The 24,590-nt window shown below is 47.5% G+C and overlaps 2 protein-coding genes across 2 annotated transcripts; both read right to left on the bottom strand.

Annotated features, from left to right (window-relative positions):
* On the bottom strand, window positions 1–7,710 carry tmem177 (transmembrane protein 177). The gene is made up of 2 exons (XM_078404381.1): window positions 7,594–7,710; window positions 1–2,147 (listed from the first exon to the last, which is right to left on the bottom strand). The coding sequence occupies exon 2, from the start codon at window positions 2,130–2,132 to the stop codon at window positions 1,194–1,196; it is 939 nt and encodes a 312-aa protein (XP_078260507.1). The 5' UTR covers window positions 2,133–2,147; window positions 7,594–7,710; the 3' UTR covers window positions 1–1,193.
* Window positions 7,711–9,596: 1,886 nt separating this feature from the next.
* On the bottom strand, window positions 9,597–13,422 carry LOC144596190 (fibrinogen-like protein 1-like protein). The gene is made up of 2 exons (XM_078404380.1): window positions 13,236–13,422; window positions 9,597–10,246 (listed from the first exon to the last, which is right to left on the bottom strand). Exons 1-2 carry the CDS (start codon window positions 13,420–13,422, stop codon window positions 9,597–9,599), a joined length of 837 nt encoding a protein of 278 aa, XP_078260506.1.
* Between the last annotated feature and the right edge of the window lie 11,168 nt (window positions 13,423–24,590).

The following is a 24,590-nucleotide window of genomic DNA, read 5'->3' as shown; positions in this document are numbered from 1 at the left end:
AAAGGGAAATAAACAGGCTTTCGAACGGTATAAGATTTATTGCCAAGAAGCATTGTTACAACAAAGAAATAATGTACCAAACACAAATTTCCTTACTTTTTGTGCTATGTTTAGTTCCCTGAAAGTGGCTTCATGGGTAGATAAGGTGGCCAAGAAGCCTTTTGGTATTTAAGCCTTCATCAGTAAAGGTGAGATGGGCAAGATTTATTACGAACCTGAAGGTGGTGTGCATATGGAACAGGCTGTCAGAGAAGGAAGTTGAGGCAGTTACTATAACATTTAAAAGACATTGGGACAGGTACATGGATAGTTCACAAGTTATAGGAGTAGAATTAGGCCATTCGGCCCATCGAGTCTACTCCGCCATTCAATCATGGCTGATCTCTGCCACCTAATCCCATTTTCCTGCCTTCACCCCATAGCACCTGTTCTAATCAAGAATTTGTCTATCTCTGCCTTAAAAATATCCACTGACTTGGCCTCCACACCCTCTGTGGCAATGAGTTCCACAGATTAACTACCTTCAGACTAAAGAAGTTCTTCCTCACCTCCTTTCTATTTCTCCATTCACTTGCCTTTCACTCTGCAATCTGGAGATTATCTCCATTTTCTCCTCCAAAATATTATTCTGTCATCAACATAGCATGAAAAACCATACCAATTTATCAACTTTACATATTCTGAAAGGTCACATAATTTCCACAATATCATAGTCATGGTTATTTGCGAATAATCAAAATTAAAGTGAAATTGAAGATTCCCCCCTCCCCCATAATCGGACATATAAAGCTTCGGGATATCCAATAGGTAACGTGTGTATATTTTGCATTTAGATTTCATGACATTCAATATGCGCTTTTGGAAATTTTGTCAATTAACAAGAGTTCAGTCTCGCACGGCACAAGACAAACGGTAGTTTTAGAAACACTAGCAGTTGAAAAGCAAGTTGAGGATATCATTGATTTTTGACATTGCGGCCGACAGTGGAATATTTCACTTTAGCTCTGTTTTACTGCTTTTAAACTGTGTTTTTGCAATGATGGGAGGAAGTAGAAAATGGTTCCCACAAAGGTTGAGAAAGCAGATGGCAACGCGGTTCAGTTCAGACACAAAATCTGGATGAGAGTCAAGTAAAATCGAGGACGTTTTACATGATACATGGAGATGTGCAAATAAATATCGCCAAATCAATTTTACATCCAACAGTCTTTCAGTGTGTTTTCAATCATCTCCTTCCTGGACGTGTAAGGGGCATGTTTTAGTCGGAACCAATGCTTAGGGAAAAGGTTGCCATTTGTTGCATACATTTCCACCCCCTTCTTGCCAAGGAGCAAACGGAAAGTTCGGTTTCGTGCAAGAACTTTATCGTAAAACTCAATGCCCCCCTTGGCGTAATTCTTTGATATCGTAGCTGTCCGGCGGTCCGATCGGTAGTCGAGCCAGTGACTGAGTGCATCAGAAAAGAGAAAATAACCCACCAAGCCCATTGCTGCCGCCGCCAGGTTAAAAACGCCACGTAGTAAAAAGGGTCCCGAGTAAAGGCCGAGGGCTTGCTTCGAGGCCACGCCTATGATGTACGTGCCTGCCAAGCAAGCTGGTGCAAGCACTGACTGAAGGACAGGGCCGCTGCTTTGCAAATACATTACCTCCCTTGCGATGGCAAACCTCTGCGCATCGGAGGAAAAGGTGAGGGATTCTCTCAGGGATTTCCCCACCTCACTATCCCACTTGACGTCCCTGCCATTAATCATGACAATTCGGTTGGTTATTCCTTGCCCTTCCGGCCCTGTGCTGTTAAAATTAACTGGAATGCCAATGAAAGCTCCATTGGGCAACCAGGGAACACCCGCACTCACGGGTTGAAAGCTGAAGGCAGCGAACCCTGTATAATTCTGCGTTGAATCCACGCCGGCATCTTGAAGCACCTCTTGGAAGGTAGCTTGCAACCTCTCTGGAAGTTCAGCCGGATTTCCCTTGGACCAAGCTTGATACAACGTTCCATACGTCCGTTGGGGGAAGACATGACAGAAAGCATTGGTGGCAAATAACCCTCCACAGGAAACAGCTAACAACTTGACTCTATGTTTGCTGCCAAATAGAGTAAGTTTCTTAAAAATCTGACTTGCCATCATCAAAATGGATCTGGTCTGTGAATCAAAACACATATTCAGTTGCAGTAAACCCCAAATACATTTGATCAAAAAAATTTAAAATACGTGTTTCTGCTTATGCTGAGGTAAGTGAACTCAAAGGCAAGTGAGAAGCAAAGATGGATGTCATGATTAATTTAGACAATAGACAATAGATGGAGTAGGCCATTCGGCCCTTCGAGCCAGCACCACCATTCAATGTGATCATGGCTGATCATTCTCAATCAGTACCCCGTTCCTGCCTTCTCCCCATACTCCCTGACTCCGCTATCCTTAAGAGCTCTATCTAGCTCTCTCTTGAATGCATTCAGAGAATTGGCCTCCACTGCCTTCTGAGGCAGAGAATTCCACAGATTTACAACTCTCTGACTGAAAAAGTTTTTCCTCATCTCCGTTCTAAATGGCCTACCCCTTATTCTTAAACTGTGGCCCCTGGTTCTGGACTCCCCCAACATTGGGAACATGTTTCCTGCCTCTAACGTGTCCAACCCCTTAATAATCATATATGTTTCAATAAGATCTCCTCTCATCCTTCTAAATTCCAGTGTATACAAGCCTAGTTGCTCCAGTCTTTCAACATATGATAGTCCCGCCATTCCGCGAATTAACCGAGTAAACCTACGCTGCACACCCTCAATAGCAAGAATATCCTTCCTCAAATTTGGAGACCAAAACTGCACACAGTACTCCAGGTGCGGTCTCACCAGGGCCCTGAACAACTGCAGAAGGACCTCTTTGCTCCTATACTCAACTCCACTTGTTATGAAGGCCAACATTCCATTGGCTTTCTTCACTGCCTGCTGTACCTGCATGCTTCCTTTCAGTGACTGATGCACTAGGACACCCACATCTCGTTGTACATCCCCTTTTCCTAACTTGACACCATTCAGATAATAATTTGGATTCCTATTCTTACCACCAAAGTGGATAACCTCACATTTATCCATATTAAACTGTATCTGTCATGCATCCGCCCACTCACACAACCTGTCCAAGTCACCCTGCAACCTCATAGCATCTTCCTCACAGTTCACACTACCACCTAGCTTTGTATCATCTGCAAATTTGCTAATGGTACTTTTAATCCCTTCATCCAAGTCATTAATGTATATTATAAATAGCTGCGGTCCCAGCACCGAGCCTTGCGGTACCCCACTAGTCACTGCCTGCCATTCTGAAAGGGACCCATTTATCCCCACTCTTTGCTCTCTGTCTGCCAACCAATTTTCTATCCATGTCAGTACCCTACCCCCAATACCATGTGCTCTAATTTTGCCCACTAATCTCCTATGTGGGACCTTGTCGAAGGCTTTCTGAAAGTCAAAGTACACCACATCCACTGGCTCTCCCGTCAATTTTCCTAGTTACATTCTCAATAATCTTCATCCTCAATATTGATGGTCTCCCAGTATCCACCTCCCCTCACATCCGGAATCTTGGAATCATCTTTGATCAAACCTTCTCCTTCGAGAAACACATCAAACACATCACAAAGACAGCCTTCTTCCACCTCAAAAACATTGCCCGTCTCCGTCCATGCCTCTCCTCCACAGCTGTAGAAACCCTCATCCACGCCTTCATCACCTCCCGTCTGGACTACTGCAACAGCCTCCTCTATGGCGCACCCTAAAAAATCATCAGTAAACTTCAATACATTCAAAACTCCGCTGCCCGTCTACTCACCCACACCCTGATCCGTGACCATATCACCCCCGTCCTTTACAAACTCCACTGGCTCCCCATCCCCCAGAGAATCCAGTACAAAATCCTCCTCATGACCTACAAAGCCCTCCATAACCTGGCCCCATCCTACCTGACCGACCTCCTCCACAGGCACACTCCCACCTGCACCCTCCGCTCTGCTGCTGCCAATCTCCTATCCCCCCACATCCGGACCAAACTCAGATCCTGGGGGGACAGGGCTTTCTCCATCGCTGCTCCCACCCTATGGAACTCACTACCCCAAACCGTCAGAGACTCCTCCACACTCACCACATTCAAAACATCACTGAAGTCTCACCTGTTCAGTACTGCGTTCAACCACTGAAGGTCACCTCACCTTCTGTCTCCTTTCTCTGTTCGTTTACTTATTTATCTATTTATTCACTTCCCTATGTTCTCTAAATTCCTGTAAAGCGTCTTTGAGTATATGAAAAGCGCTATATAAATGTAATGCATTATTATTATTATTATTCTCAAAAAATTCCAGAAAATTAGTCAAGCATGATTTCCCCTTTGTACATCTATGCTGACTCGGAATGATTCTGTTACTGCTATCCAAATGCTCTGCAATTTCGTCTTTTATAATTGATTCCAGCATCTTCCCCACCACTGATGTCAGACTAACTGGTCTATAATTTCCCGTTTTCTCTCTCCCTCCTTTCTTAAAAAGTGGGATAACATTAGCTACCCTCCAATCCACAGGAACTGATCCTGAATCGATAGAATATAGGAAAATGATCACCAATGCGTCCACAATTTCTAGAGCCACCTCCTTAAGTACCCTGGGATGCAGACCATCAGGCCCTGGGGAATTATCAGCCTTCAGTCCCATCAGGCTACCCAACACCATTTCCTGCCTAATGTGACTTTCCTTCAGTTCCTCCGTCACCCTAGGATCTCTGGCCACGAGAACATCTGGGAGATTGTTTGTATCTTCCTTAGCGAAGACAGATCCAAAGTACCGGTTCAACTCGTCTGTCATTTCCTTGTTCCCCATAATAAATTCCCCTGCTTCTGTCTTCAAGGGACCCACATTTGCCTTGACTATTTTTTTCCTCTTCACATACCTAAAAAAGCTTTTACTATCCTTCTTTATATTATTGGCTAGCTTACCCTGGTACCTCATCTTTTCTCCCTGTATTGCCTTTTTAGTTATCTTCTGTTGCTCTTAAAAAGAGTCCCAATCCTCTGGCTTCCCATTCTTCTTTGCTATGTTATACTTCTTCTCTTTTATTTTTATGCTGTCCTTGGCTTCACTTGTCAGCCACGGGAAGAACATGCAAATTCCACAAAGACAGCACTCAAGGGCAGGAGATTGGACCTGGGTCTCTGGTACTGTGAGGCAGCAGGTCTACCAGCTGCTCCACTGCATCACACTGTGTCATGGTGGGATCTTCTGGGGTCAATGGGCAAGCAGCGGGGTACTTTCGAGTGGGGGTACATTTGTGGAGGTGGGACCATGGCAAGTCACCAGGGAGGTCAAGGCCGTCACGGTGGGTGGGGGGAATGAGTTGTCCTAGAGGGGTCTTTGAGGAGTGTTTTGCCGGGGGAGGGTGGGGAGTTCTGGAAGGCCAGTGATGGGATGAGTGACCCTGCTAGTCTTTGGAGGGATCTGAGGATGGGGGTCTTTGAGTGGTCTGGGACCCTGACATCTCCTGGGGAGGGGGGCTGTTCTGGTGGGGTCTTTGGAGACGGTTTTGGGAAGGGGGGGGGCGTGGATGGATTATTGCAGAGTCAATGAGGGACTAGTGGGGTGAGGGGGACCTGGTAGTTGTTGGTGGGGTCTGGGGGTGGGGGAAGAGACATTGATGACTGTGGGGCTGTGCCATATCAGTTTGGGGGAGGGTGGGATGGGGTCTCTGGAGAGGGATCCTGGTAACTTCTTTGGGGGGCGGAGGGTATCTCTGGGGAGGGTAATTAAGGTCGGTGAGCCGAGGTGTCTATGGGGTGGGGTCTCTGGGGAGGGAGGGGGCAATTAACAACAGTGAACCACGATGTGTCTGTGGGGATGGTGATTAAGGGCAGTGAGCCCTGGTAAGTCACTGGAGAGGCAGGGGGTATTTAAATGCAGTGAACCTTGATGTGTCCGTGAGGAGGGGGTAATTAAAGGTGGTGAATCCTGGTACGTCATTGGGAAGGGAGAGGGCATTTAAAGGCGGTGAACCTTGAGATGACTATGGGGAGGGGTAATTAAGGGCAGTGAATGTTGTGGTGTTTGTGGGGAGGGGTAATTAAAGGCGGTGAACCTTGTTTGTGGGGAGAGGGCATTTAAAGGCACTGAATCTTGAGGTGTCTGTCGGGAGGGGTAATTAAGGGCGGTGAATGTTGAGGTGTTTGTGGGGAGGGGTAATTAAGGGCGGTGAGCATTGTTTGTGGGGAGAGGGCGTTTAAAGGCGCTGAATCTTGAGGTGTCTGGGGGAGGAGTAATTACTGGGGGTGAGCCTTGTTTGTGGGATGGGGTAATTAAGGGCGGTGAATGTTGAGGTGTTTGTGGGGAGGGGTAATTAAGGGCGGTGAATGTTGAGGTGTTTGGGGGGGGGGTGGTAATTAAGAGCATTGTTTGTGGGGAGAGGGCGTTTAAAGGCACTGAATCTTGAGGTGTTTGGGGGAGGGGTAATTAAGGGCGGTGAATGTTGAGGTGTTTGTGGGGAGGGGCAATTAAGGGCGGTGAATGTTAAGGTGTTTGGGGAGGAGTAATTACCGGCGGTGAGCCTGGTTTGTGGGGTAATTAAGGGCAGTGAATGTTGAGGTGTTTGGGAGGGTGGTGGTAATTAAGAGCATTGTTTGTGGGGAGAGGGCGTTTAAAGGCACTGAATCTTGAGGTGTTTGGGGGAGGGGTAATTAAGGGCGGTGAATGTTGAGGTGTAATTAAGGGCGGTGAATGTTGAGGTGTAATTAAGGGCGGTGAATGTTGAGGTGTAATTAAGGGCGGTTAATGTTGAGGTGTAATTAAGGGCGGTTAATGTTGAGGTAAATGTTGAGGTGTAATTAAGGGCGGTTAATGTTGAGGTGTAATTAAGGGCGGTTAATGTTGAGGTAAATGTTGAGGTGTAATTAAGGGCGGTTAATGTTGAGGTGTAATTAAGGGCGGTTAATGTTGAGGTAAATGTTGAGGTGTAATTAAGGGCGGTTAATGTTGAGGTAAATGTTAATGTTGAGGTGAATGTTGAGGTGTAATTAAGGGCGGTTAATGTTGAGGTAAATGTTAATGTTGAGGTGAATGTTGAGGTGTAATTAAGGGCGGTTAATGTTGAGGTAAATGTTAATGTTGAGGTAAATGTTGAGGTGTAATTAAGGGCGGTTAATGTTGAGGTAAATGTTGAGGTGTAATTAAGGGCGGTTAATGTTGAGGTGAATGTTGAGGTGTAATTAAGGGCGGTTAATGTTGAGGTAAATGTTAATGTTGAGGTGTAATTAAGGGGGTTAATGTTGAGGTGTAATTAAGGGCGGTTAATGTTGAGGTAAATGTTAATGTTGAGGTGAATGTTGAGTTGTAATTAAGGGCGGTTAATGTTGAGGTGTTTGGGGGGGAGGGGTAACTGAGGGCGGTGAGCGCCGGTCTCCTGGAGCAGTCGCTCCATCCTTCACTCCCACCCACCCACCTTCAGGGACAGGCGAGCGGCCACCCGGGCCTGAGCCGCAGCCTCCCCTCCTACCCCCTCCTCCTCGCCCCCCTCATTCCCCAGTCCCTCCGCTTCACCGACCGACCGACCGCCTTTACCTCCGGCTCCACGCTCGCAGCAAAACGCTGCGGTAGAGAGGATACGTCGCAAAATATAGCGACTTCACGCCACCTCTCTGCCGCAGCAGCACAAAGTACGGCTGGAGTTCGACCCCGTGATTAGCGGAGCGTCGCGGTCTATTTGCTCAGGATCTCCACTGAGTGGAAGGTGCCGTGAAGAGCCATTTTTGCGAGGTCAGGGCGTTCAGCGGCCATCTTTGTACAGTCAGGTGGAGCCAGCGGGAATTGCCAGGTCGCTCGGCGGCCATCTTTGTAGTCAGGTGGAGCCAGCGGCCATGTTTGTAAAGCCAGGTCGCTCGGCGGCCATCTTTGTAAGGTCAGGTCGCTCGGCGGCCATCTTTGTAAAGTCAGGTAGCGCCAGCGGTCACCTTTGTCAGGTCAAGCCGAGCAGCAGCCATCTTTGCCAGGTAAAAGCCAATTAGCAGCCAACATGTGTCGCAAGGAAATGCAGATACTGATTTTAAATTAGATAGACACACAAATGCTGGAGTAACTCTGCAGGTCAGGCAGCGTAAGGTCGTAAGTAATAGGAGGGGAATTAGTCCATTTGTCCCATCAGGTCTACTCCGCCATTCGATTATAGAAACATTAAAAAATAGGTGCAGGAGTAGGCCATTCAGCCCTTCGAGCCAGCACCACCATTCAAAAATATCATGGCAGATCATCCAGAATTAGTACCCCGTTCCTGCTTTTTTCCCCATATCTCTTGATTCCATTATGTCCAACTCTCTTGAATAGATCCAGTGAATTGGCCTCCACTTCCTTCTGTGGCAGAGAAATCCACAGATTCACAACTCTCCAGTTGAAAACGTTTTTTCTCATCTCGGTCATAATTGGCCTACCCATTATTCTTAAACTGTGACCCCTGGATCTGGACTCCCCCAACATGGGGAACATTTTTCCTGCATCGAGCCTGTCCAGTCCCTTAAGAATTTTATATGTTTCTCTAAGATCCCCTCTCATCCTTCTAAATTCCAGTGAAAATAAGCCCAGTTGATCCATTCTTTCATCTTATGTCAGTCCCACCATCCTGGGAATTAACCTGGTGAACCTACGCTGCACTCCCTCAAAAGCAAGAATGTCCCTCAAATTAGTAGACCAAAACTGCACACAAAACTCCAGGTGCGGTCTCACCAAGGCCATGTTCAACTGCAGTAGGACCTCCTTGCTCCTCTACTCAAATCCTCTCGCTATGAACGCCATCATGCCATTTGTTTTCTTCATTGCCTGCTGAACCTGCATGCTTAGTCAATCATGGCTCATCTATCTTTCCCTCCCAACCTCATTCTCCTGCCTTCTCCCCATAACCTCTGACACCCGCACTAACCAAGAATCTAACTATCTCTGCCTTAAAAATATCCATTGACTTGGCCTTCTGTGGTAAATTCCACAGTTTCACCACCCTCTGATGAAAGAAATTCCTCCTCATCTCCATCCTAAAGGAACATCCTTTAATTCTGTGGCTCTCGATAGATAGATTCTTGATTAGTACAGGTGTCAGAGGTTATGGGGAGAAGGCAGGAGAATGAGGGAGGGATGGATCAGCCAAGATTGAATGGCGGCGTAGACTTGATGGGCCGAATGACCTAATTCTATTCCGATCACTTATGACCTTGCTTTTCCTCTCACTCCGTCCTTCCTGCACCCGAGTTCTCCGACTAGTTTCACTGCCCTCCTGATCTTTGTACGTTCAGGTCTATTCGCAGCCTTCTTTATGATCAAGTCAATGTGAGGTCCATTCAATTAGCAGCCATCTTTGTGTAGTCATATCAATGCATACCCATCTTTTTTTGTTCTTGTAAGCAATGCACATGCACACACATTAGTCAACAAGGCAAAGTTCAGTAACCAAAACCCTCACAGGTGCTTTAATGAAGTTTATTTCTATTCTACACCAAGAGAATCAAGCATTGTATTGTTCCTGTAACTAGATGCACAAATCAACGCATGTTGAAATAAAATTAATATCCGGACATCTTTCCTCATGTGGGGCAAGGCATGTTGACAGGTCTGACCAGGAGTTGGACTCGAGTACATTTCTTGCAAAAGGGCTCCCAATGAATGGATGCTTTTTGGGTCACCATAGCATAGGGGGTCTCAGAAGCACAAGTATTAAACCACCACCCCCCACCGTACTTCAGTGCACAGTTAGCTGAATCCTGATCTGAATCCCTGTCCCATGTACTAAATGGCAAATTATCAACCAGATTGTTAAAAACAGGCATTTCGCCACCAAAATCTAGTTTGTAGCCAAAAAGCGCTGAACTGACCCGGAACATGTCATACTCTGCGTATCTACGAATAATTTTATTTGCCCTGTTCACCTGATTCAAAACTACTCTTGCTTTATACCACATTTGGCTGGTTATGTAATGCATGTACTTATTGCCAAGGTAATGGTCACCCAGAATATACCCAAACCCAAACTCGTATGCGGTCCAAGTTTCGTTCCACATCTGCTTGCTTTGTCTGGAGTTCTGTTCCAGCAATGTCCATCCACCACAGTCATATTCCATTTCACAGTACACCACAATTAAGGGTGTATCGAGTAATGTTTTTGGCCGGATGACGTAGAGGCCACTCGTATTGTAACCTTGTTGTAAGAAGTCATTGCAGTCTTTTGCGTAATTTGCTGCGACAAAGAATATTTAATTCGTTTCAGCGTATCAATTAATGTATATTTCTGCATTCATAATCATGCATCATAGAATCATAGAGTCATAGAGTGATACAGTGTGGAAACAGGCCCTTCGGTCCAACTTACCAATACTGGCGGACAATGTTCCAGCTACATTAGTCCCACTTGCCTGAGCTTGGTCCATATCCATGCATCTGTCTAACTTTCTTAAATGATGGGATAGTCCCAGCCTCAACTCCCTCTTCTGGCAGCTTGTTCCATCCACCCACCACCCTTCGTGTGAAAAAGTTACCCCTCAGATCCCTATTAAATCTTTTCCCCTTCACCTTGAACCTCTGTCCTCTGGTCCTTGATCCCCCTACTCTGGACAAGAGACTCTGCGATCTACCCGATCTATTCCACTCATGATTTTGTACACATCTATAAGATCACCCCTCATCCCCCTGCGCGCCACTGATGAAGGCCAAAGTACCAAAAGCCTTTTTGACCAATTATCTAACTGCGACTCGACCTTCAAGGAAGCATACACCTGTACTCCTAGATACCTCTGCTCTACAACATTACCCAGAGGACTACCATTTACTGTGTAGGTCCTGCCCTTGTTTGATGCCCCAAAATGCAACACCTCACACTTCTCTGTATTAAATTCCATCAACCATTCCTCCGCCCACCTGGTCAATCGATCCAGATCCTGCTGCAATCTTTCACAACCATCTTCATTATCTGCAAAGCCACTAACGTTTGTATAGGAAAATAACTGCAGATGCTGGTACAAATCGAAGGTATCACAAAATGCTGGAGTAACTTAGCAGGTCAGGCAGCATCTCAGGAGAGAAGGAATGTGTGACGTTTCGGGATGAGACCCTTCTTCAGACTGAACGTTTTGGGTCGAGATCCTTCATCAGTCTGAAGAAGGGTCTCGACCCGAAACATCACCCATTCCTTCTCTCCTGAGATGCTGCCTGACCTGCTGAGTTACTCCAGCATTTTGTGATACCTTCGACTAAACTTTGTATCATCAGCAAACTTGCTAATCTTGCCCTGTATGTTCTCATCCAAATCATTTTAACAAATATCTTAATATACTTACAAATCGTTTGAATAATCAAAGCAATCTTAATATATTTACATTTCATTTGAATAAGCAATGCAATCTAAAATGAAATTTGCATTTGTAGATCTGTTTTACTACCTCAGTCTTGCTGGTACTACCCTAATTTATTTCAATTAAAAGCCGTTTAATTTGGAAGAATTGATTACTTTTCATTTTGTTTAACAATTTCAAGTAAACCTCGTGGGCTAAGCAAAATGGCAATACCACTTTCGTAAGAACATCCTAGTAGAATTGCACAGGCTGCAATCTTCCTTCAAGCCAGGACTTAGTGGTGGTTCAGGTATACCACCTTAGTTCTGTTAAATACAATTCCTGTTGCTTCGTAGAGTGTTAGAGTTAGGTGAGTTAGAATCAATCGATCAAAATCCAGATTAGTTAATATCTGACGTGAACGCTTTATTCTCAGAGTTAATTTGTTTTGATGAAATGTTACTTTAGACTTTAGAGCGGTACAGCGCAGATCAGGCCCTTTGGCCCACCGAGTCCGTGCCGACCACCGATCACCCCGTACACTAGCACTATCCTACACACTTTTACACGACAATTTACCTTTTTGTTTTACCGAAACCAATTAATCTACAAACCTGTGGGTCTTTGGAGTGTGGGAGGAAACTGAGCATACGTAGAACACCCATGCACAAACAAACAAACAAACTCCGTACAAACGGCACCCGTGGTCAGGATTGAACCCGGGGTCTTTGGTGCTGTATGGCAGCAGCTCTACCTATGAGCCACTGTGGCAGGGAGCAGGGAGCTGATATCCAGCTAAAAATGTATATCTAGAATCTTCTGGTGCTATTCCAATTGTCATCCTTCAAGCAATAGTACTAGTTACTTGTCTTTTTGTGCACAAAAGATTTAGTTCCAAACAAAAGGTCATGACAACTGTGACATTATCTGAAGCACTTTGAAGATGTGAAAGCATTATTTTCAATGACATTGCCTCCAGTGGTTTGTGAATCACTACTGGGAAATTCTTCATAGAATGGAAGACGTTAGTAAACCCTGCAGTTCTATGCAAAGAAGTCAGATTTATTTTTGATTTGAATGCTTTAACATTAAGCCCATTGAGAATATGCTGGTTCTCAGTCACCCTACTGATCCTATCTCTCCATTGCCAACTATGCTGGATCGGACAGGAGCATCTTTTCACAACACAGAAGCATGGTTCCTTGAAGGTGGAGTCAAAGGTAGATAGGGTGGTCAAAAATGCTTTTGGCACTTTGACCTTCATCAGTCAAAATATTGAGTATAGAAGTTGGGAGGTCGTTGCAGTCGTATAAGAAGTTGGTGAGGCCACATTTAGAGTATTGTGTTCAGTTCTGGGTACCATGTTATAGGAGAGATGTTGTCATGCTGGAAAGAGTATAGAGAAGATTTATGAGGATGTTGCCAGGTCTCGAGGATCTCTGCTTTGGAAGAGGTTGAGTAGGTTGGGACTCTATACCTTGGAGCGCAGGAGGATTAGGAGGGACCTTATAGAGGTGGAAAAGATCATGAGTGGGATAGATCGGGTAGATGCACAGAGTCTCTTCACCTAGAGTAGGTGAATTGAGGACCAGAGGGTTTAAAGTTTAAGGTGATGGGGAAACTATTTAATAGGAATTTGAGGGGTAACCTTTTCACATGAAGGGCGGTGGGTGTATGGAACAAGCTGCCAGTGGAGGTAGTTGAGGCAGGGACTATCCCAACGTTAATTAAACAGTTAGACAGGAACATGGATAGGACAGGTTTGGAGGGAAATGGACCATACTAGTGTAGCTGGGACATGTTGGCTGGTGTGACATTTTAAAATTAAAGTTAGGAGCGAATGGACATTATATTCACATCAAAATCACATCACAGCGAAATGCCATTGAAACAGCTTACCTTTTTGCCAAAGCAAATCCCTCCCATTTATGATTGTGTTTACCTTGTTTTTAGGCACCATATTCGCGTTAGCCACTTTAATTTGGAGGGCCTTGTAGGTCAGTCTTTCTGGAGCTGCATAGCTGGTGAGGCTTTGAGCAGAAAGTATCGCGACTGAGAACACCAACAACTTATTGTGGAAATTCATAATTGGGTTCCTGCAAAAGGATAAAGTACATGAATTAATCTTATAATTTAAAATTTCAATTTGCTGGGAGCAGATTAAGCAGCGTATGAAAAGGCAGATTACCGTTAGCTTTTATATCAGAGATCTGAATTTAAATTGTCACAAACTATTAAATATTAACTGTTTATATTGCAAATGTCCTGAATGTATTGTAAATGCTTTAACAGCTGGAGCATGTAATAGGGACTATTAATTGTCATCTTTTACTTGTAGGTAAAAGTGCATTTTCAGTAAACTATCACGTTTAATCTTACACGTAACGGTCTCTCCATTCTCCCTGACATACCCGGTTAGTCTTTCAGTTTCCCTGGGGCACCACTCCGGCAACCGCACCTCTGTGAGGTTTAAAATCACCGAGGCTACCGCGTAGTGCACCCCCTGGTACAATACCTGGTCAGTCGGTATCAGTACCAGGCCATTCCCGGGCCCCTTAGTGGTTTTTGGGCACTCACCCTCCTGTGCTACTGCCAGCGGAACTGTGGGAGGTGTCATGCGTGGCCGTGTGATGAGTTCAGTGGCGTTTACCGGGATCGGGGAAAGGGGGGACCGCACAAGCCCGCGAGTTAACATCCCACCTCATCCCCTTACCGTCATCCTGCCACTGTCTCTGGAAAAATATGCTGTTGCCCATGGGGCAGCGATACCTCGAACCCCACATACACATATAAATCCCCTCATCCGGTTCCCACCATTTGTCCCAACACACACTCAACTGTTCTTTAGTCCCAGAAATAGTTCTGTGAGTGTCGTTGTCAAGTCTCTCCCACTCAACAGTGGAGTTGACCATTGTCTGGCTTGTTTTCCTCAGCCACCACCGCCTGCTCATGGGGACCTTCCCCGTGCATACCAGGCAGATCCTTTTTCCAACGGTGGCGCTTACCCTTTGGGCGACGATCTTGACTCTCGGGCACAATAATGAGGTGTCCCGATAAGCAAAACCTGGGGCGCTGGAATACTCTGAAGAGTTCGATCCCAGCCACCCCGGCCACCGGCCTTCATGGAAGTAAAATGCGGTCTCCTCCGCTTCTCTCCTTCCAGTCCCATCGGTCGCGATGGGAGCCGTGTCCCCGGAGCAGCCGTAAATGATGATGTCCTTGGTTCGGCCCCGATAGGCCCACCCACATCCGATCGCCGTGGCAAAGATCCACCATACGAGTGCCTCCTTCCACTCCAGAAAACAGATAAAGAAGAATGGTATAGCCAGCCTCTTGGGGAGCGCTTGGCTTTGTTAACGCCTCTGCGGGCGGGTCTCTTGACCCCCAGCCTGCACCCCACACCCACACATCCTGGATGCATCAACTTTATTTAAACTCTAACTATCCCCACAAAACTTATCTAAAATAGCTTATCCTTATCTATATTACCTAAAATATAATACAGCGCCGCCTTCCCAGGGCGGCTCAGCTAATCCCTGTCAGGGCTGCAGCGGGTCGTCTCCTGCGGCTGCACCACGCTGTCTCCCACCTTTGATCCTCCGCAGCCTGTCGCTGCCTGGCGGGGGCTAGGTCCCCTCCGAGACGTAAGCTCCCTCCTCCCTACTTGGCTCCCGTACCTCGGGGCGTGATTGACCTCTGGCCAAAACTTTCTACGTTGGGGTTTCCTGCTGGACCTACGGAGGATCACCTTAGACACTGCCCCCTGGACAGCCTGGCTGAGGACCAGTTCCTGCCGTGCCGCAGCTCGGGTACCCCCCGCAGCTGCCGACCCTGGCCCCGCCTCATCCAGCTCTGCCCCCTTGGTGCTGGGTATACCCGCGGCATCCGGCCTCACCCTGCCTGTACCTACAGGTGGTGAGCCTCCGCCCGCTACCCCCGCCTTCCTGGTGCTTGAGTCGGGGATGTTACTGTCGTCCCCCTCCGACTCCTCTTCCTCCGTAATGGGATCCAGCCCCTGTTCGAGCTGATCAGGCTCTTCCTCGTCTGAATCCCACCCAAAACGGGAGACCCTCCATTCCTGGAGAATTTCCTCCCCCCTCACGCAGGCAACCTTGCCTGTCTGCGTGACCTGCCTCATCCTTGGCTGTGAACGCGCGCCAGCCTGTTCCTTCCCTGTGAACCCCGCCAGTGCGAAAGGGACCCCCGTGGACAGGGGAGAGTCAAAGGGTTGCTCTGTGTGGACCACGGTGCATGAAGCCCCCGTGTCCAACAGGTAACTGCCCCTTTGCCTCTCCACTACCATCTCCACAAGCGGCCTCTTCCACGCATCGTAGCGGAGAGGACACAGATAGGCGGGCTGCGCGGGCTGATGTCATTGGGGAATGTCCAGTGCCCCCCTCACACCCGGGGAGCCGGTAGCGACTGCCACCTTCCCCTGGGCGGCCATGAGGGACTGCATCACCTCGATCATCGTTTCGATGATCTCGGGCTTAACTGGGACCTCGGCGCGCAGGGTGGTGCCAACCCTATCTTCCTTGGTGTGGACCCTGCAATCCTTCCGCCAGTGCCCCACCTTACCGCACCTGAAACACTTGGATTGTGCGGTAGGGTTACCCTCCTGTCGCCACTCCTTTTGGGCTGGTGTAGTAGCCTCCGCTACGTGCACCTTCCCTTTTACGAGTCGGGTAGACGTGCTCCGGGTGTTTCTATACCCTACCGTGAGATGGTCCAAAACCGCCTCCTCCGTGCTATTTGTGGGATCAAACCAGGCTTTCGCCTGCTCCCTGACGGCTGCCAGGCTGTTTGACACCAAGCATCGGAGCCACTGGGCTCTCCCATTCCCGACCAGGTCATCCCGCGCGGGGACGTGCGGGCAACTGCTCTGGTATACTGTCCACAGTCGCGCCGCAAAAACCCTTGGGGGTTCTCCCTCCATCTGGAGGGTCTTCCCTAATCGGGCAAATGGACCCTCATCGCCCATCCCCAAAACTTCCAGGACCTCGTCCCGTAGGAGATCGTAGGTCCTGGTCCCTCTTTTACTCTCATCTGAGAGGCATTGGAGGATCGAGCTGTCCAGGGAGAACAGCAACAATTTTGCCCGTTCTCCATCGTCGCAACCGTTGATTGCGGCAGTCTGTTCTATCTCCCTGAAATGCAGCGACGGGTCCCCTGATCCGGACAATTTTGTTACATGCCCGATCATAGCTCTTAAATGCTGGGAGTTGTGGGGCACCGGGAACTCCTCTCTCTCTCTCTCCCCTACACTACCCCTTTCCCAGGATGCCTCGTAGCTAGGGGGATCGTGGAGTTTGGGGGCTGAAGCCACCACGGTCTTTCTGGGGACCTGAACCGGGACCTTCGCACCCGCTAGTGACTGGCCCGCGGGGGGGTTCATCAAACAGACCAGCCCGCTTGCTTTATTTAAAGCACCCCGCAGACCCTCTATCTCCTGCAGGCAGGCCCCGTGGTCAGCCCCTTCCGACCTGTCCTCTAAAACCATTTTGTAGGCTGCCCTAACCCCCTTGAGGTTCTCTTCCTGGGTCTCCAGCTGGTGGCTCAGGGAAGCGCACTGCTCCCGGAGCCTGCCCTCACTGAGCATAGCCTCAGTGGCCTGACACTCCATCAGCTCTACCCTGGCTTCGTGGCGGTTGGTCACGACCCGGCGCTCCTTGTTTAAAGAGTCCAGAGCCTCGATCAACTGGTTCCCACCCGCAGCCTTCTCTTCTACCTCCTCCTGAAGGTCCCTGATCTGGGCTGCCTGTGCCACAACCATGCGGTCCAAAAGCTGGACCTGCCTTTTATAGCAGGTCAGCCAGACCGCCTTTTTCACAGCTTTCTTATGGGCTTTACTGGCCGTCCACCGGATCGCTGCATCCAGTGGGCGCTTGTCATCTAATAAAACACACATCCATTGTTTGGTGATATTCACCTTGCTAAACATATAGTCCGCAATGCGCTCATCCATTATGTCCCTAGTTTTCAAATCTTTTTCCGGCACACTATCATCCTGCTGCCAGTGTCCCTTCGTGGTCGCCATTATCTGTAAGGGGTTTCTGCGCCGAGCTTTCGCCCGACCTAAGGTCCCCGTGCCTTGCTCTGATCCCTTGACCAGGCCGCGCACACTGGTTCCCCCTGAGTGGTTCGACCCACTCACCCCTTACGGTTCTAGACACTGGACTTAGATGCAGGAGCGTTTATAGTGCAGAAAAATTCAACCAGACCAGATTTGAAAACCAGGGTTTAAATGAAAAAGGCTTTTATTTAGCGCTTGGGACTATTGTCCATGAATACTTATAGTTCTATAATACATGTCTATAAAACACATACCGAATCACACGAATACTTATAACTATGAATCATAAAACACACACAGTTCTACAAGACATATACACGACTGTAAGATGGGGAACGTACGACACATCGCAAAATTGACCAACACACACTCCTTTACACACCCATGTTTATTCAAACCACCCTCCCCTCTACACTAAACTATGTCCAGGATATGCAGAATTGGGGTACCTGCTCACCACGGGGCTATTACTGGGGTTACTGGCTGTTCGTCTTGCAGTACTTCTTCTCGAGTTGCGTGCCTGTTCCTCTTTCTTGCACTTCGCTTCTTCTTGCCTGTCTTTTCTTCCTCCTGCATCCGTTTGACTTGCTTCCTTGCATCCGTTTTCTTGCCTGCTTGTGTTCCTTGCAGGTTTTCTTCTAGCTTCAGCTTCTTCTTCCAGTATTTCTTCTTGAGTTTAAAACCCAAAAGTCGTGGCCAGTTATACTATTCTGACCCGTCCTATCTCCCGCCAGATCTTGGAATCTCTTTGTTTAAAAAGATATGTATGAGTTTTCTCTCTGATCTGCGCTTATGTCCGGGGATACCGGGGATGGCCAGACGGTGTTAATTGGTATTTCGTTGCAAGGTGATGGGTTTAACTGGTTTCCCATCACCTACCAGGTAGTTTTCTATGGGCTATTGTGCCCCCTTAACGAGATTAACTGTGCAGGTCGGCTTGGGGCATTGTGAGTATGCTGATGTCAGTGCCCCAGTGTCTGGACTTCGACCTGGTTTCGCAAGCTTCTGCATGGCCAATACCCATCCATTGTTCTGGCCGTGGCTTTGCAGAAACCTAGAGACTGGGCTGTAAGGTTTTTGCTTTTCTGGCTGGTCCCTTGGAAAAAACCGACCGCAGCCTTTCTCCGCTATCAGCCCCAGTCTCCCGTTTAAAATGTCCAAACTGCAGCTCTTTGGTTTTGTGTTGCTTTCAGAATGAGGGAAAACTTCTCAAACCTTACAATAGTAAGTAGAAATAGAGACATTATGTTGCAGTTACACATGACATTGGCGAGTCCACACTCAGAGCATTGTATTCACTCTGTTATAGGAAAGAAGTCATTAAGCTTGAAAGAGAGCAGAAATGAATTACACAAATGTTGCCAGGACTCGAGGGACTGTATTATAAGGAGAGGTAAGGCAAGCTGGGACTTTATTCCTTGGAATGTACGAAATTGAGGAGCGATCTAATAGAGGTGTAGAGGGATATGGGACAAGCACAGGCAAATGGGCCAAGGTAGATGGGAATCTTGGTCGACATAGACGAGTTGGGCTGAAGGGTCTTTATCCATGCTCTCTGGCGCTCTGCCCTGCTGTGCCTTGAAGCAACCTTCTTCGCTGTTTGCGACCCCCACCAATTGAGCCTGAATGACTGGCCGATGATTCTTATTCCTAACTGGTGCCCTTGATCTGGGTCGGTGCTGGGGCTGCTTCTCTTCACGTTGTGTATCAATGATTTGGATAAGGGGCTTAAAGGCTTTGTGGCTAAGTTTGCAGACGATACTAAGATACATGGAGGGGCAGGCAGTGCAGAGTAAGCAAGGACTCTGCAGATGGACTTGGACAGGTTAAGAGAGTGGGCAGAGAAGTAGCAGATGAAATTCAGTGTAGCAAAGTGTGGAGTCGTGCATTTTGGTAATAAGAAAAAGGAGAGAGAATCCAGAATGGAGAGAGAATTTCTAAATGGAGAGAGAATCCAGAAATTGCTAAATGGAGAGAAAATCCAGAAATTGGAGGTGCAAAGGGACTTGGGAGTGCTGGTGCAGGACTCCAAAAAAGTTCATTTGCAAGTCAAATCGGTCCTATGGAAGGCCAATTTATATCAAGAGGACTGGAATACAAAAACAGATGTAATGCTGAGGCTCTCGAAGACACTGGTAAGGCCGCATTTGGAGTACTTTGAGCAAATTTGGGCCCCATTTCCGAGGAAGGATGTGCTGATTCGGTAGAGGGTCCAGAGGAGGTTTACAAGAATGATTCCAGGAATGAGTGGGTTAGCAACTGATGAGCGCTTGACAGCACTGGGCCTCTACTCGCTGGAGTTTAGAAAGTTGATGGGAGACCTCATTGAAACTTCCAGAACAATGAAAGCCACAGATAGAGTGGATGTGGAAAGGATGTTTCCACTGGTGGGAGAGTCTAGGACCAGAGGTCATAGCTTCTGAATTAAAGAGCGCTCTTTTAGAAAGGAGGTGAGGTGGAACTTCATCAGTCAGAGGGTAGTTAATCTGTAGAACTCATTACCACGGAGGGCTGTGGAGGCCAAGTCAGTGGATATTTTTAAGGCAGAAATAGACAAATTCTTGATTAGGATGGGTGCCAAGTGTTATGGGGAGAAGGCAGGAAAATGGGATTAGGAGGCAGAGATCAGCCATGATTGAATGGCGGAGTAGATTCGATGGGCTGAATGGCCTAATTCTGCTATAACTAGTGAACTTGTGATTTACTGGTGAATATCAAGCCCACCAGAAGGCAATCTCGGATTGGCATGTGGTCTCATTATTCCTTGGAACACAGAAGGAGGAGGGGGTGATTGTTATAGAGGTGTACAAAAGCGGAATAGATGGGGTGATTGCACAGAGTCTTCTACCCAGAGTAGGGGAATCAAGAACAGGAGGAAACAAGTTTAAGGTGAAAGGGAAAAGATTTAATAGGAGCATGAGGGGTAACATTTTCACACACCAAAGGCGAGGGGGGTGTACATGGAACGAGCTGCTAGAGGAAGTATAAGAAAATAACTGCAGATGCTGGTACAAATCAAAGGTATTTATTCACAAAATGCTGGAGTAACTCAGCAGGTCAGGCAGCATCTCAGGAGAGAAGGAATGGGTGACATTTCGTGTCGAGACCCTTCTTCAGACTGATGTCAGGGGGGGCGGGACAAAGGAAGGATATAGGTGGAGACAGGAAGTTAGAGGGAGATCTGGGAAGGGGGAGGGGAAGAGAGGGACAGAGGAACTATCTAAAGTTGGAGAAGTTAATGTTCATACCGCTGGGCTGCAAGCTGCCCAAGCGAAATATGAGTTGCTGTTCCTCCAATTTCCGGTGGGTCTCACTGTGGCACTGGAGGAGGCCCATGACAGAAAGGTCAGACTGGGAGTGGGAGGGGGAGTTGAAGTGCTCAGCCACCGGGACATCAGGTTGGTTAAGGCGGACTGAGCGAAGGTGTTGAGCGAAACGATCGCAGAGCCTGCGTTTGGTTTCGCCGATGTAAAGAATTTGACATCTAGAGCAGCGGATATAATGGATGAGGTTGGAGGAGGTACAGGTGAACCTCTGTCCCATCTAGAGGAAGTAGTTGAGGCAGGTTCTATTACAACATTTAAATGCCATTTGGACAGGTACATGGATAGGAAAAGTTTAGAAGGATATGGGCCAAATGTGGGCAGGTGGGACTAGTGTAGACGGGGCATCTTGGTCGTCATGGGCAGGTTGGGCTGTAAGACCTGTTTCCATGTGTAGGAAGGAACTGCAGATGCTGGTTCACACTGAAGATAAAGACAAAATGGTGGAGTAACTCAGCGGGTCAGGCAGCATCTCTGGAGGGAAGGAATGGGTGACGTTTCGGGATGTGACCCTCCTTCCGACTGAGTCAGGGGAGAGGGAAATGATAGATGTGGAAGAGTAAGGTATGCAAACGAGAGATCACAGGGGGGCAAAGATCAAGGAAAATGACCTCATGACCTTATATCCTTATGAAAATGTAGAATATATCATTGTTAGCTTGGCGAAGGTGATAACGAGGCAGTCAATCTAAAATGTAATCGGGAGGACAGTCAGACTGGTCGGCGACCTTTCTCTCCCGAGCCTCCTCTACTGTCAGAAAGAGGCCAAATGCAAACTGGAGGAACAGCACCTCATATTTCGCTTGGGCAGCTTACAACCCAGCGGTATGATATTGATTTCTCTAACTTCAAGTAACCCTTGCTTTCCCTCTCTCTCCATCCCTCCCCCACCCAAGTTCTCTGACTAGTTTCACTGTCCGCCTGATGAATTCTACTGATTGTATGCCTTGTTGTCACCTTCCCCGCATATAACCATATAACCATATAACAACTACAGCACGGAAACAGGCCCGTTCGGCCCTACCAGTCCACGCCGACCATTCTCTCTGACCTAGTCTCATCTACCTGCTCTCAGACCATAACCCTCTAATCCCCTCTTATCCATATACCTATCCAATTTACTCTTAAATAATAAAATCGAGCCTGTAGATTAGTGTAATGGTGTCACTCATGTTATGTGTCATGCTGTTGTAGTTACGCCCCTTTGGGCTTTGGAGTGACTGCTGTTGGCGTGACTCGAGTTAGTGTAAGTACGACATGCAGGCATAAGGTCGTACCTGCCAAAGTAGTTAATAAAGACTAAGGTTTACTATCTAGGTGTACGGCTTCTGTTATTATACAGCACACACCAACATGGTGTCAGAAGTGGGATTATCTTAGTTTGTTATTTTTCTACTTTGTGCGATGGCTTCTGCTCTCAGGAAACCGGAGATCTTGGTGTTTGATGCAGATCTTGCGGAACGGTATAGCGTTTTTGAAGAGGATTTTTCAATCTACATAGAAGCTGCATACCCTGCGGCTGTCCCTGCTCTTCGTGCGTCAATCCTTCTTAATTTGGCGGGCACGGAGGCTGCTCGTCGTGCCAGAAGATTTCACTATGCACCGGCTAGAGTTGATGCCAATGGTGTCCAAATTGCTGCGGAATCTATCCGTGACCCTGAATGTCTCCTGCGTAAATTCCGACAATTATGTGAGTTACAAATCAATGTGAGCATTGAACGCCATAAATTCTTTTCAAGGAATCAAAAAACAAGGAGAGCCAGTGTAGTTATATGTTAGTGCGCTCAAGCATATCTCTAGTCGATGTGAATTTGGAGATATTCACGATGGTCTTGTTCGCGATCGTTTAATCCATGGCATACTGAATGATAAGGTGCGCGATGAATTGCTGCGGGAAGTTGACCTAACCTTAGCGGCTGCTGAAAACCGCTGTCGCATAGCTGAATTGACTGATGTTCACATTAAAACTCTGGGACATTCTGCTGCTCGTGAAATTAATGCAGCCAGAATGTCTTATCAAGCTTCTACGGGTTTATCTCAACTGCCAGTCACCAAGTTAAGATTGATCGATAATTGCTTCAACTGTGGAGGTTCACATGTCGCGGTTCGTGATCGTTGCCCTGCGTATGGAAAAATATGTCGGCTTTGCAACAAACGTAACCATTTCATTAGGTGTTGTCGAGCTCGCAGTAACAGATTTCAAACGAGACAGTCAGTTAACTTGCTTGCCCATAATGAAGGTTCAATCTCTGAGTACACTGAGTTCTCACACCCAGAGAACAGCATGTTCTCACACCATCAACGAACTGCTAGCGAAAGTGCAGAGATTGATATACATGCTTTGTCTAAGTCAGTGCACCAACAGCTAGATCCCAAGGTCGCATTGCTCATTAATGGTAAAACCCTTTATCTCAAAGTCGACTCGGGAGCGCGCTGCAACGTTATCTGTTTGGCTGTCTTCCAGAAGCTGAAAAACACAGAAACCTTATTTCCAACAGTTACATCACTTGTCTCATTTGCGGGAACTTGAGTACACCCCATCGGCCAAGTTGAGTTACGTTGCTGTCTCAACTCACGTGCCCACATCCTGGATTTTTACGTGGTACGTGAGAATGTACCATCCCTACTGGGTGCTGATGCATGCCTAGATATGGGTTTGATCGCTTTCAGCCCTTCTGTCTGTCCTCTGACTACAGACTGTGATTTTACACGTCAAATTCTCACGCAATACAAAGATTTGTTCAACGACAAGCTGGGCAAGCTGCCTGTCAGGTACACAATTACCATTGACCCTGAGGTCATCCCAGTTGTTCGTCCAGCTCATAGGATTCCCCACGCTATGCGGGATCGTGTTCAAAGTGAACTAAACAGAATGGTGTCTCTGGGTGTGCTTACTCCCGTATCTGACCCCTCAGACTGGGTCTCCACAATGGTTGTCGCTGCTAAGAAGAACAAAGACGAGATACGGATTTGTATCAACCCCAAGGACTTAAACGCAGCGATCAAACGACCACATTATCCCATGCGCACTGTGGATGAGATTGCTGCGCAGATGGCTGAAGCAACTGTATTCACGGTGCTAGATGCCAAGAGCTCATTTTGGCAGATCCCACTGGAACTCAACTCCTCTAAGACTTCAGTGAAATTTCGGCCCCATTACGCCAGCTTACGCACAAGGACACTGCTTGGACTTGGCACGAGCAACAACAGACAGCATTTGACACTCTTAAAAGGCGGATGTCTAATGCTCCGACTCTGGCTTACTTTGACCCTAAACTACCGATTACTCTTACTTGTGATGCCTCACAACACGGGCTGGGCGCTGCATGCCTTCAGAATGATGGCAATGGCAATAAGCCTGTTGCCTATGCTTCACGCACCATGACTGACACAGAACAACGATATGCCCAAATTGAAAAAGAGCTGTTAGCGGTTGTCTTTGCCTGCAAGAAATTTAACGATTTTGTCTTTGGCCACACTGTCACAATTGAAACTGACCACCAACCTCTAATCAGCATTGTCAAAAAACCTATCCACACCTCTCCAGCGCGCCTACAACGAATGTTACTGCAACTCCAGAAATATGACATGGTGCTGATCCACAAACGCGGTAAGGATATGTACCTGGCCGATACTCTTTCGCATGCACCCCGGAAGACCTGCGAGGATCCGCCCTCACCGGATGACGACTTTGTTGTGATGAGTGTGTCTTTTATCCCTTCGTCCTGCATGGAGGACCTGGTTGCCCACACTGCTGTTGACAGTACGCTACGGTCCCTAACCTCCGTCATTAAGCGCGGCTGGCCAGACAAGCACTACAATGTTCCGCTGCCAGTCCGGCCCTTCTTTGCTGTCCGA

Source organism: Rhinoraja longicauda, chromosome 8 (genome assembly GCF_053455715.1).
Source record: "Rhinoraja longicauda isolate Sanriku21f chromosome 8, sRhiLon1.1, whole genome shotgun sequence".
NCBI lineage: Eukaryota > Metazoa > Chordata > Chondrichthyes > Rajiformes > Arhynchobatidae > Rhinoraja > Rhinoraja longicauda.
The sequence above is the reverse complement of the archived record's forward strand: the minus strand, read 5'-3'. Positions and strand labels throughout refer to the sequence as shown.